This window comes from Diadema setosum, chromosome 3 (genome assembly GCF_964275005.1).
Source record: "Diadema setosum chromosome 3, eeDiaSeto1, whole genome shotgun sequence".
In the NCBI taxonomy this organism is placed as follows: Eukaryota; Metazoa; Echinodermata; class Echinoidea; order Diadematoida; family Diadematidae; genus Diadema; species Diadema setosum.
Genome location: NC_092687.1, coordinates 23,227,538 through 23,241,092, shown reverse-complemented (window position 1 = coordinate 23,241,092; position 13,555 = coordinate 23,227,538). Strand labels below are relative to the sequence as shown.

At 38.3% G+C, this 13,555-nt stretch overlaps 1 protein-coding gene across 1 annotated transcript in view; it reads left to right on the top strand.

Annotated features, from left to right (window-relative positions):
• LOC140246694 (MAM and LDL-receptor class A domain-containing protein 1-like) overlaps positions 1-13,555 on the top strand; it is an 84,844-nt gene that overhangs the window by 64,491 nt on the left and 6,798 nt on the right. The window contains exons 55-67 of the mRNA XM_072326032.1: positions 67-256; positions 717-863; positions 1,375-1,472; positions 2,933-3,097; positions 3,409-3,529; positions 5,259-5,375; positions 6,359-6,499; positions 7,344-7,618; positions 8,422-8,638; positions 9,745-9,882; positions 11,285-11,382; positions 12,068-12,229; positions 13,007-13,181. Coding sequence (XP_072182133.1) covers positions 67-256; positions 717-863; positions 1,375-1,472; positions 2,933-3,097; positions 3,409-3,529; positions 5,259-5,375; positions 6,359-6,499; positions 7,344-7,618; positions 8,422-8,638; positions 9,745-9,882; positions 11,285-11,382; positions 12,068-12,229; positions 13,007-13,181 — 2,044 coding nt within the window. The remainder of the gene's footprint in view (positions 1-66; positions 257-716; positions 864-1,374; positions 1,473-2,932; positions 3,098-3,408; positions 3,530-5,258; positions 5,376-6,358; positions 6,500-7,343; positions 7,619-8,421; positions 8,639-9,744; positions 9,883-11,284; positions 11,383-12,067; positions 12,230-13,006; positions 13,182-13,555) is intronic.

Here is a 13,555-nt window from a genome sequence, read left to right as displayed (position 1 = left end):
ACGATTTGTTTGTATGTTTGCATCCTCTTCATAAGTTATTTCTTTTTCTTCTCTTTTCTCCTGCAGCTAAGATTTGTGGTGTTTATAGAGGACAGTACAGATGTGATTGCCATTGATGACATCACGTTTGAAGGCTGTAAGGTGGAGTCCTACGAACCCTGTGAGTTTGTGTGTGATAACCTCCTCTGTGTGCCGTTCTATGAGAGATGCGACTACTCGGACGACTGCACTGATGGAACGGATGAAAGGAGCTGTGGTATGTCCAACGGGAATATTCACTTCCATTTACTTCTGTCATCTTACCAAAGCCAAAAAGGCACTATCTAAATTCAAACTCATACTAGGAAAGCTTGAAAAGAAATGAATAAATAAAAAAGATACAATGTAGATTAGGCATTGAAGCAGCTGATACTTACTAGCACCTTGAACTGTCAAGTTTGATACTACATAAATGTAATTCTCAGCAGAATGAAAAATCGTCGTCATTCATGAAAATGCAATCTCTGCTTATATCAGGTACATGTACATGTACATTTGCTATTAAACTTTGTGTATTTCATCACTATGGTCCAATTTCCTGCTTATCCTTTAGTGTGCCTCATTAATTTCTTGTCCATAGGTTTGTGTGTGAAATTTGTGCCCACTTGACACACTGGCACAAAAAGGGTTAATGAGAATCTCAAATGTTTGACATTGTTGTCACCTCTTGGTTGCAGACTCATACGATAGGTGCGACTTTGAGACTGATCTATGTGACTGGAAGCAGAGTAGTGATGATGATCTGAACTGGGTGTGGCTGACTGGTAACCAAGGGGTGCAGGCTGGTGCCCCCGGAGTAGACCACACCCTAAACACTGCATTTGGTAAGCATCTCTTGCCTTTAGTAACTCAGTCAGGTAATTCAGTGTGGTGTGTCACTGGTGTTATGAAAGTATAGGAGGAGCTGGTCACAACAAATTGTTAGATTCATTGAATGTGCAGACGTATAAGACCTTTTTCCGTGATTTGTAGTCTACAATGTATATGTTGAATTTGGCTACAATATTGATTCGTGATTTTGATGTTTTGATATGAAAATAAACTTCTTTCAGGTAAATAGTATTTCAGTCACAATTAATTTAGCTCGCAATGCTTCATTGTTAGAAGTAAAAATTCTTCAAGTTAACATTTTGACAATCACAATTAACAATACACTATTCCACTTCAGGTACACTATACATGTATCCTACATTATTCCATGGTTTGTATTGTGTGTTTAAACAAGTGTGTATGCAATCATTATATCTTGTTGCCTTCCTCTGTACAAGGAAAATTTATTTTACTTTAATTGATTTCATCACAGTTGGCTGAATTGTTGTATGTTATGTTCTTCAGGCCACTACCTGTATCTCTACACCTATCAGAGCGATGCAAACAAGAGGGCTAGACTGGAAGGACTGGTCTACTCCAAGCCTCAACCTGGGGACTGTCAGGTGAGTGGTCAAAGGTCAAGGGTCATAAGTCCAAGGTTAAAACTTCAATGAAACAAGAATACTCACCTGTTGTAGGATGGCAAAATGTTCAAAGTGGAGAGGCATAAAGATTGGAATGTTATATTCAACCAGAGGGAGACAAGAAGAGAAAGCAGCATGAACATATATATATTATAGTATGTACAAATCCCTAAGCAATATTATACAAATGATGCACAGGATAGAGTGCGTTAAGTGGAGATGTAGCGCACTCGAGGGTATTTACAGCCGAGTGCATGTTGCACTACATTGTAAATACCCGAGAGTGAGCTGCATCTCCACTAACGCCACGAAATAATCCTGTGCATCATTTGTTTTATAAAATTGGTCGAAAACTAACAGCATTTTTCACGTACCTTTGTGGATCAAGATGTTCGTCCCGAACATTTACGCACGTCGCACTCGGAAATCCCGCACACATATAAGTACTGTACGCATAAGAGTATACGTACGCCACACATGTTATGCACACAAGAAAGGCCGGCCGGCAGCCCGAACTAGAAGTTGTTTACAGGATTAACAGCGCGTATAGTAGTGCGCGACGCACTTGTAACAACTGATTGAGTGCGCACTGCTAGTGCAAACATTGTGACGTCGGCCGTGCATATTAGTGAGAAATTAATTCAAGCACACATGACTCATTTCAGCGCTTCCAATTGGCTACATTCTTGAACCCATTTTATAAACATTTATAATGCACTGGGTATGAGGGACAGAAGGAAGCAAAAAAAAAATAGTTGTAAAGAGATGTCAGTCATGTTATCTGGAAAGTGACAGAAATGAGCATCCAGAAAGGTCAGATTACTACTAATTTGTTGAAATGTCTCTGTAGGTTATTCTATCAGCTATGCTTGAACAAAACATTTGTCCATATTTACAAATGATAATCATATTACTCTTGACATACATACGAAATCACAAACTCATACATATAACTATTCTTTGGAAATGATTTCATATCCATTAACTTTTTGATACGTATGAGTAACCTTTTTCTCTATTAGAGTATGAAGAGGAACATGCTACATTCAAAGAAGATCATCTCTAAGTCCTACTTTACTGTTCACACTCTAAATGTTGCATGGCATTGGATTTTGATTTTGATTTTGATTTTGCAATAACATGCATTTTCAACGGACCCTATGCAGCCCAAGTACACTCAGGACTTGCCTTCAGCAGGTTTAGACAATAACAGGTGGAACGTTTTGAACACTGTGTGGTTACAATAACAGGTCCTGTTTTGAAACAAACTACTCTTTATCTTTTGATTATTTTGAAGATTGCCTATTTTTTAATGATTTATTCAGTCTTAATCTCAGACAGTGTTTCATGATGAGGTAAATTCTCTGAAATGTGATGAGGGAGAATTTGGTTATATTTATTCATTTCTTTTGTATGTTTTGAATACATTCTCTTCTCAGATGAGATTCTGGTACCACATGAATGGGGTCAACGTCAATGAACTGAGGGTCTTGACCTTGGTCTCATTATCTGACCTTCCTGAAAGTGTCTGGTCACTGACCGGCCCACAAGGTGACCAGTGGCTGAGAGCTGTTGTCTTCCTGGATGTCAGCAATAAATTCCAGGTGAGAATTTGTCAAGTGTACATATTTCAACCCTTTGAGAACAAGTTAATTTTGCTATGACAATAATGCCTTAGTATACCCAAAGACTAGTTTTCAAAGAGCTATGAAACATAACAAACATGACAAACTTCTTGAAAACAAATGTTTGTTATATATTTTAAGAAAAAAAAAAGACACGTTTCTGAAATATATCGTGGATAGGCTGGTGTTTTGAAGTGAAATCCACATTAAGATTAGACTGAAGATGCATTGACAATATTACAAGAGAGTCTTTGGTGTGAGTCTCAGTGTTTGTGCTCCAACCGATATAGGTTTTGATTGAGGCGGTTGCCGGCGGCGATGATGACAGCATTGGAATAGATGACATCTCTTTCACGCCGGGATGTGTAGTCTCGCCTGACCAGACCCTGCCCATCAAAGTCACACCCACAAGTAAGCTTTCTTTCTCTGCCTCTAAATACTAGCTCTACTGTGTTGAGTGAATGAATGCAATTTTCAGACTTCACTCTTTCCCTGTCTTCCTGTTTTTGTCCCCGCCGAACGAGTTCGAGCAGGGGATTATGAAACGGGCTCCGTACGTGTGTGTGTCCGTCTGTCCGTCCGTCCGTCTGTGCGTCCGTGTGTGATCAAAATGTTCACTTTGCTACTTCTCTGTCATTTAGGAGCCAATTTTGATTCTGTTTGCTTTATATGATAGCACTACATGGGAGCTTTGAAACTTCTACACAGAATTTCAGTTGTGACCTTTGACCTTGACCTTTGACCTATATTGTACATTTTGCTTCAAAATGCTACTCCTTCGCCATTTCTAACCCAATTTCGATTCCATTTGCTTTATGTGATGGCACTAGGTGAGGGCTTCAAAACTTCTACACAGAATTTTGACCTTTGACTTCTTTGACCTTTGATCTTGATTTTTGACCTATATTGTACATTTTGCTACAAAATGCTACTCCTTCGCCATTTCTAACCCGATTTTGATTCTGTTTGCTTTATGTGATGGCACTAGGTGAGGGCTTCAAAACTTCTACACAGAATTTTGACCTTTGACTTCTTTGACCTTGATTTTTGACCTGTATTGTACATTTTGCTACAAAATGCTACTCCTTCGCCATTTCTAACCCGATTTCACTTCCGTTTGCTTTATGTGATGGCACTAGGTGAGGGCTTCAAAACTTCTGCACAGAATTTTGACCTTTGACTTCTTTGACCTCTGACCTTGATTTTTGACCTATATTGTACATTGGCTACAAAATGCTACTCCTTCGCCATTTCTAACCCGATTTCGATTCTGTTTGCTTTATGTGATGGCACTAGGTGAGGGCTTCAAAACTTGTACACAGAATTTTGACCTTTGACTTCTTTGACCTTTGACCTTGATTTTTTACCTATATTGTACATTTTGCTACTAAATGCTACTTCCGGCGGGGACATATATTACGCACCGCGTAATTTCTACTTTTCCTTGTTTTTGTTCATCTGATAGTTTGTGGGAAAACATTGTACAATGATATTCAGATAAATCTATCTGCATGTTAATTTGAGACTGAATCTTGCAATATAACTCATTGCAATAATGATATTGTGTAGGCCTACATGTAAGCAGATGTGAAACAGTGTATTATTTCAATTGGATTTCCCTTTACCCTTTGGAGAAGGGGTAACATACTTGGAAAAATATATTTACCAGTATACATGTATATGAAGAGTTTGTTCGCAAAAACCAATAAGTCCATATTTGCCAAATGGAGATATTTGCGATTAAAGGTCAAGGAAAATAAAGAGAGTAATAAGAAAATTTTTGCTTCTTTTGACCATAACTTTAAAAATGTACCTTTATATGTAGTGACCAATATATCATTTAAAAGGTATTATTTTGTACTTTATGACAGAGACCGTACCTCAAAATCTTCAAAAATGGACTTATTGGTTTTTGCAAACAAACTCTTCATATGTTTTGTGTCAAATTTTAGAGTTGAATTAAGATGATTTAAAGATATGTATTTATGTCAGACAGAAATTAAGTATTGCAAGCAAGAAGAGATAACTGGATCAAAGTTTACAAAAAACAGCTGTCGTATCTTAGTCTTTACCAATTATTGATATGTAAATGATTTGTGGATGTATAAATTCCTATTTGTTTGTTTGTCTCCACACACAGGTACACCAAACTGTGATGTGGGCCAGCGATTGTGTGGGGATGGGTCATGCATTGCGGCCAGCAAGTTTTGTGACTTCAGATATGACTGTGATGATGGGTCGGATGAGGCAGATTGTCGTAAGGATTCATTCCAACTCTCTATGTGCTATGCTCTTTCAATTCAACCACAGAGTCTCAATCACTAGGGCCCTGATTCATGTCTATTGGCAATAGTAGCCATGCTCATAGGCAGGGCTCTTTATCCTCAGTGCATACATGTAGTCTAAAGAGGAAACATTTAGCTGCCTGTCACTTACAGTATACTTTAATTCATAAGTTTCTTTATTTTGAAGTTATCTGTAAACAATTGTTTGTTTCATTTCTTAAATCCAAAGTCATTTTAATACTCGTGCTGAAATTGATTTCATACAGTTGTGCCAAGTAGAAGAAATCTAACTAATGAAAAAAACATTACCTAAAATATGTGTATTTATTCAGTGAATTCAGAAATATTACCAGAATGCGTCAGTGAGGTTTAAGTGAACAACTTGGAAAATCAGTTCAAAAATTATGAAATCTTTTCAATTTTGGGTTAAATGTATGTGCCCTCATTGCTGGACAAGGAGACTAAAGCAGAATTAATATCTTCACAGTAGGGCAGTGATACAGAGATTACAAAGAGAATTCCACAAATTAAACTTTCAAAGAAAGTCACAATTCCTGTAATAATCGCACCAAGACTTCAAGAATATGAAACATGTGGTATGATTTTCCTCAAACTGTACTGATGTGTGCCACTAATATTACTGCGTGCACACAGTAATATTACATGTATATATTTGAGATAAATTTCCCTGTAAATTTTTAGCATGTGTCCACCAGAAAATAGTTACCTGGCTGGACTTTTTCCTGAAGAGTTTCACAGGTTCAGTAGAGGATTAGGTAATACAGTTTTATGGAAGTATAAAACTGTGCTGTGAACATAGAATTCCAAGTATCACTAGGATCTCAAAGTGTTTTGAAGTGTTTTGAAGTGTTTTATTATGTTTGAATGTTGAAGGAAAGTTTATACACAGACAATAGTATTGTACAAGTGTATCTTTTACCAATTTTCTCTTCAGCCACGGTGTGTAACTTTGAGACTGACATGTGCTCCTGGCAGCAGAGCCTCAACGATGGTTTTGATTGGCTGCGGTACAACGGCTCCGAGTCTCAGACATTCCTGGGGCCCCAGACAGACCATACCCTCAACAACCCTCAAGGTAAACAATCAAAGCTTGCATGTTGCCAGAAAAATTTTGGTAGCAGCATCACTTACCACGATATATTGTGTGTTTGCTTGTTTGTTTTGTTGTTGTTGTTGTTGTTGGGAGTTTTTTCGAGGGGGGGGGGGGGGCTTCTTACCTCTTGGTCTACAGCAACCTAATGGTAATGAATCTTGGACATCGTGTAGTCAGTGGGAATTTCAGATTCTTGTAGGGAACTACTGTGCAACTGATACATCCAATATACTCTTATTGGAGTTAACCGTGAATTATAAGGGAATCTTCAGATTTTGCTTTTCAAATTTCATCTTTATTCAATACATGGAGTATAGCCAACTGTGAAATATAAGAAAACATGACTGTGAAGGTATCTGTCTGTCATTTGCGACTATCTATCAAAGGTTGAGACTTGAAAGTTAACCTGTTGAGGACGGTTTGATTGTGCTACAACTCACATTTCCAATACTGTAAAAGTGGATATTTTCGCGCAACTAATTTTTCGCGCTTGGCCGGGTAAGAGGAGTTTCGCGTGTTTTAAATTCCACGGAAACAAGACATCAACTACTGGGTCATATGGCATGCAAAAATTTTCGCGTGTTTTTATTTTCTTGCTAGCTTCTGGTTGCGCGAAATGCGCGAAAATTTCAACACTGCGAAAATTTCCACTTTTACAGTAAACACTTACCCAAGTATACCCGGGACTCATCCTCAATGGGTTACTGCTAGAAATATGAACTGCTACAAACCATCCAATCTAAACAACTGATAACATGATATTTGTGTAATCAAGTTTTGCCAACACCACATTTTGACCATCTCATATCACACACACCACCAACAGGAATATACTACTACGTGGACGGCTCCCAACTGACCGTATCGAGTGCGGTCAACGAGTTTGCCACCCTGGTCAGTCCACGATTCTCCCAGGCTGGCACTTCTTGCTCTGCCTCCATCTGGTATTACTCCTTTGGTGCTGAGTTTGGCCGCCTGGCCCTCAAACAAAAGGTGCTTACAGAGGAGAGAACAGTGGCCATTGTCGATAGTGGGAATGCAGTGGACAATCGCTGGACCAAAGCAGAGATTCAGATCCCTAAATGTGCATCAGACTTTCAGGTAGGAATCTATAGCCACAGTCACACACTGGAGTTACTGTAAAATGACTAATGTTTGCATGCATTTTAATTTTGTGAATCTCGCGAGAGCCAAGATTCACAAAATTAGAATGCACATGAAGGCGCTCATCTACACTATATGCACTGAATGCCAGAGGCACTTCGCGAAAACTTCATACTGTGAAAAAGGGCGTCGGCTCCAATTTGTGAAAATTTCATACCACAAAATTATGTTTTACAGTATCTGGTTTGGCATCGCAATGTGAAAAGTGACTTCATGTGCCACAGTTCACTCGCAGCAAAAACAATCACTCAGCTACAATTGAAGTGCTTTGGATTACTCTGCCATTCTCATGAGCAGACCTAGTGTTGCGAGTTGCATTATGAGATATAGCAATTAGTTATGGGCACTTGTTAATGCGACTGACTATATTTACAAGTATTTGCTGTTCCCATTTAATTGTTTGTTTTGGTTTCAAAATTTTCAAAAGCATCTTACTTGCTTGATTGTTTAAGTGATTCATATTAAACTTGGCAAAATGTTTCAGAAGTTTTCTTTTCTCTCACAAATAAGCAAATTTACTTATTTCCTTATTTTTTTGCCAGATTTGATGGATATAGCCAGTTTCACTTAATCCATCTCCAATAGGAGATCTATGCAAAGAAATGCAGAGTTGGCAATTTACCAATGACATGAGACGTAATCTGGAGTAAATTACCCCAGAACTTGATTGGTTAAAAGAATGTGTGAGAGTACAGTAACTATCAATGAGAGATTAAACTGGTTTCCCCCATTGCCTTCAGGTGCTGATTACTGCTGAGAATCACCAGTCAGCGCCGTATGCAGGCGGCTTTGCCATCGACGATGTCAGGTTCGACAATTGTGCCTATGATCTAGCAACGCCAGGGGCCTGCCCCGTTGGTCAGTCAGCCTGTAGCAGTGGTCAGTGCTATCCTACAGAATATAAGTGTGACTTCACAAGGGACTGCTGTCTTGATAATACTGATGAGATGGACTGTAGTAAGTTGGCAATTATTCAAAAAATTCTACAACATTTCAACATTTATGTGTTATACATGCATGTTTTTCAAAATTGTAGATATATCTGTAATTCTGTTGGGTATTGCTAGTCTTGTGTATAGAAAGAAAATAGTGTTGACATTGGAAATACAGTCAAACCTGCCTTAGCGGCCACCTGTCTATAGCGGCCACTGAAAAATCCCCCCGAGAGAAAAGCCCTGTTAAAGACCCTGTATATAGCGGCCACCTGTCTAACGCGGCCAGCGGCCACAAATTTTGTTTCCCGCGGTAGATTTTAACCTGTCTATAGCGGCCACAGAGCCGGTAATTTGGCGTGTTTTTCTGATTTGTGGCCGTGCCAGACATTCATGGGCAACGTTCAGTGATCGCCACCGATGCATTCATCACTTATTCAGTCATAATAATGCACTAGTGTAAAGCTTTCTTCACGACTGTACACATGCAATCGTGCAACAATTTCATAAACACCGGCATTGTTCAATGCATGAAATACACGTGTGTATACTTACGCATAGTACTTATGTACATTAAATACTTATCGATGTATTGAACGATTATGTACATGTATAGGCAATGCACATTAAGTTGGATTACCTGTCTATAGTGGCCACCTGTCTATAACGGCCACTTTTTTCGTTTCCCTTGGGTGGCCGCTATAGACAGGTTTGACTGTATTTAAGTGATAAATGAAGAATTGCATAGGCACACATATTTATTCCGTATGTTCATGAACATGAACATGATTTTGTGATAAGGCATTTAATATGATTGTGCTGGTGTTGAATGTATAAGAATCGTTTTGTGATAATGCAGGAATTATAAGACTGAATGTTTAGATCATTCAATTGCTACTCCGTTCACATACCCATAACGCATCATTCACACTGAAATTTATATCAGTATGCTTTATTGGTGGAAGAAAGTTAGGAAAATAAAGGGAAAAAAATACCATAGTAACAGTAAAGGATATTACAAAATATATACATGGCAGATAGTAGTATTAAGATTATTATAATCCCCAGCAGAGGACTATTACAAGGTTAAAGGCAATGTGTATTTGTGCTTGTCTTTCACTGTGTGTTCAGCTTCTTATGCACGATGTGACTTTGAGTCAAGCCTCTGTGGCTGGGTGCAGATGACTGACGATGATTCTGATTGGACAAGGATTCAGGCTGCGGCATCATCTTCACTGTCATTTGATCACACACTGGACAGTAGTACTGGTGAGATTCACACACTGAATAGCAGTACTTGTGAGGGTAATATGTACAGTCAACCTTGCCTAAGTCAAATCTATTTGGACTGAAGAAGTAGCTTCGAAAATTTGATTTATAAAAGGTTAAAATCAATAGAATATAAAGGGAAGAGGACTTGAAAAGACCTTTGACTTACGCGATTATTCAACTTATGCGAGGTCTACTTATGCGAGGTTGACTTAAGCAAGGTTGACAGTAGTATGGATGTATGTTTGAGGAAGGAGAGGGGTTACATTGGATCAATCAGATTTATTATTCTACCGTATCATGCTGTATCAAGTTCCTGCGTGTCATGGTGTAAACCCACTTTATTCTACATTCTTTTTGAGACCACAATGCATTAGCTCTTATCGAAGGCATTCTTGCTTTTCAAAGCCGTGTAATTTTTTTAAGGAAGTATTTATGCAAGAAATGGGTATAGGAAAGTTACAGAGAAAGTGGCAAGCTTTAAACATACTGTAGCATATTGTGATTTATCGATTGGTTTGTGCACGGTTGTGCATTTGATTGAAGTTGGTAATTAAGCCATTGACTGCGTTCAGTGTGCAAACATGCCACACAAAGAGTTAAAGGACAAGTCTACCGTCATAAACGTAAGGATTGAGAGAATGTAGCAATATTAGTAGAACACATCAGTGAAAGTTTGAGGAAGATCAGACAATCTGTTCAGAAATTATGAATTTTTGAAGTTTTTGTGCAGTCACCTCTGGATGAGAAGACTACTGCAGCGTATGATGTCACATGAGTACAACAATATAAGGAAACTATAAAGAGAATTTCACAAAATTCATCTTTTGAAAAAAGTCTTTTATTATGTGAAAAACTGAAAATATGTTGAATTTTCTTTACATTTTCTTTATACTGTTGTATGCATATGACATCACAAGCTGTAGTAGTCTCCTCATCCAGCAGCTCCAACACAAAAATGTAAAAAAAAAATAATAATTTTTGCATCGATTGTCTAATTTTCCTCAAACTTTCACTGATGTGTTCTACTAATATTGCTGCATTCTTTCAATCCTTATGTTTATGAAGGTGAACTTGTCCTTTAAAGTTACAATTATTACATTCAGAGTATGAATATGCCTGCAGATAATGAAACACTGATGAGCTTTCATCACATAGCCCCAAGAAGTATCACCTGAGGAGGTTTAATGATACCATAGAAAATTAACATTGAAACTAGATGAATGAACTCTCAATGAATTGGATACTTGCGATGATGCCATGGACACTGTACCTATGAGGATGATAGTGGTGGCAATGATGAAACATAGAGTTTGTATGTTTGCCCTTGTTATACTCACACAGGCTTGTTTGGTAATAGCAGATGACTGAAGAGTAAAATATTTTTTATTCTCTTACCCAGGCTCTTTCCTCGTGGTGGATCAGTTCCAGCTGGCTGGCAGTGGTAGTACCGCTCAGCTTGGTAGTTTTGTGATCAGTCCAGTTTCCTCAGGCTGTACAGTGAGTCTGCAGTAGATGTGAAACTGTTAAACCGCCCTCACTTGACAAGTACATGTATTGTATTGAGGGAGAATGATGGATACAGTTACAATTTATGTTATTGTTGGGTTAACTTTCTATTTTATGTCTATGTCTCATTTCATATTTTAGTCTTCCACCTTTCAGGGTATCATTTTACTGTGGTATGATTTGCATAAGTATCTGTTTTAATTCTTACTTCTTTGCAACAGGGTTGGTTGATTCAGCATCTACTCAAATCATGCTAAAGAGTAAAAGGACAAGTTTACCTTGATATGTGTGTGGAGTGAGTGAAAGCAGCAATACTAGGAAAATGCATGAGTGAAATTTTGAGGAAAATTGTGCAATCCCTTTAGAAGTTATGAATTTTTGAAGTTTCAGTGCTGCCATTGATATGAGGAGTACTGCAGCTTGTTATGTCACACGCATATAATGACATAAAGAAAATGTAATACCATTCAACATGTTTTCACTTTTCTTGCATATTAAAAGAGCTCTAGACTTGCCTCTTTCAGAGAAGGCAGGGGGAATATTACCCTTAAATACATCAGTAACATGTCAAGGTAATGTGTAACTCTAATATTTGTGTGAAGGTGCTATTTTCACAATATGAGTTTTTCACACCATCACAATACCTTGCTTTGATATTTTTTTTTTCCTTAACCAGATGAGGTTCTACTATTACTTGAGTGGGGATGATGCTACCCTTAACATCAAGGTCATGACCCTAGTAGGAGGCCCTCTAGAGACAAAATGGAGTATATCTGGTGACCAGGGACTGACGTGGAATCGAGCCTCATTACCACTCTCCAGCAGTGTCCTCTTCCAGGTAAGATTCATACTCTTCAGTGTACAGACGCCACTGCTTAAAGGGATGGTATAGTTTTGGTTGAGATGGGAATTCAGGTTTTAACTTTTTTTGTGATATGATCAGAAACCGATTTTATAAAATATTAAAGATCATATAATTCCAAAAGGAATTCAAATTCCCATGTATTAGATGAAAATTGGTTTGGAAATTGTTAAGATATCAAAAAACAAAGCAAAACAAAGTGGTCCTAATATAATGTGGGTTGGGTCCCATATTTTCTTAGGACCTCTTGATTTAGGATATCTCAGCCATTTCAAAACAGATTTTCAGCGAATAAACCTTTGAATTTTTCTTTTAATTGTATGCTCTTTAATATTTGATTGAAGTGGTTTTTCAATTATCTCATACCAAGTTAAAACGTGAATTCCCATCTCAAGCAAAGCTATACCATCCCTTTAATCAGGACAATTCTGGAGTGCAAGTGTCGTCCAGATTGAAAAGAGGTCAGCAATTTTGTCAACGGTATACTGCATGAAGTTCAACAAATGGGGGATCACATGTCGCTCCAGAACGTATTCAAATCAAGAGAATGATAATATCACAAGCTATTGAATCCAGAACCTTCTCAAGGAAAGCACCAAGTTACTGTCCACTAGGCCATAAGAGAGCCTACCTTATAGCACATAAGATTCTCCTAAACTGTTTCTGTAGTAGAGGCTTACAGTGCAGATGATGATGAAATTATGTTACCTTCAAAGTAAAGTTTATCTGTCATATTTGCCAATCTGTGTCCAGATTGTTCTTGAAGGGGTCAAAGGTGATGACCCCAGCTCCTTCCTGGCAGTGGATGATGTGTCCTTCACACCAGGGTGTGTGCAGTCCAGCTCACCTCTACCAATCAGTACCACCACCTCACCCACTACCGAGGCAACCACTACCAAGGCAACGCCTGCCAGAACTACATCAAAAGGTAAGTTATCTCTAACTCACCTGAAGACTTCTTGACTCTTTGAGTACCTGCGTTGCTCATGGCCACCCTAAGGGGCTAAGGAGTTAAACATGTGACCATGCCCTCTTTCAGTTCATGTCAAACCTTATCCCTGTGAAGACTAGTCCTGTGATACTTAGCTTGGGCAGGCGTCTATGGGAAATGTGTGTCAGGACAAAATCAGCTTGTCCTTAATGTGTCAACCATGTAGGTAACAGTAACTCCTAGCTATGGAATATTTTAAATTTGTAAAACCGATGTTTAACTTAAAAAACAGGAATTTGAGTGAAGTGTCATTATGATGAGAAAATTGAATGAGTTTGCATGACAGGATCTTTGCAAAAATATGTTTGGCT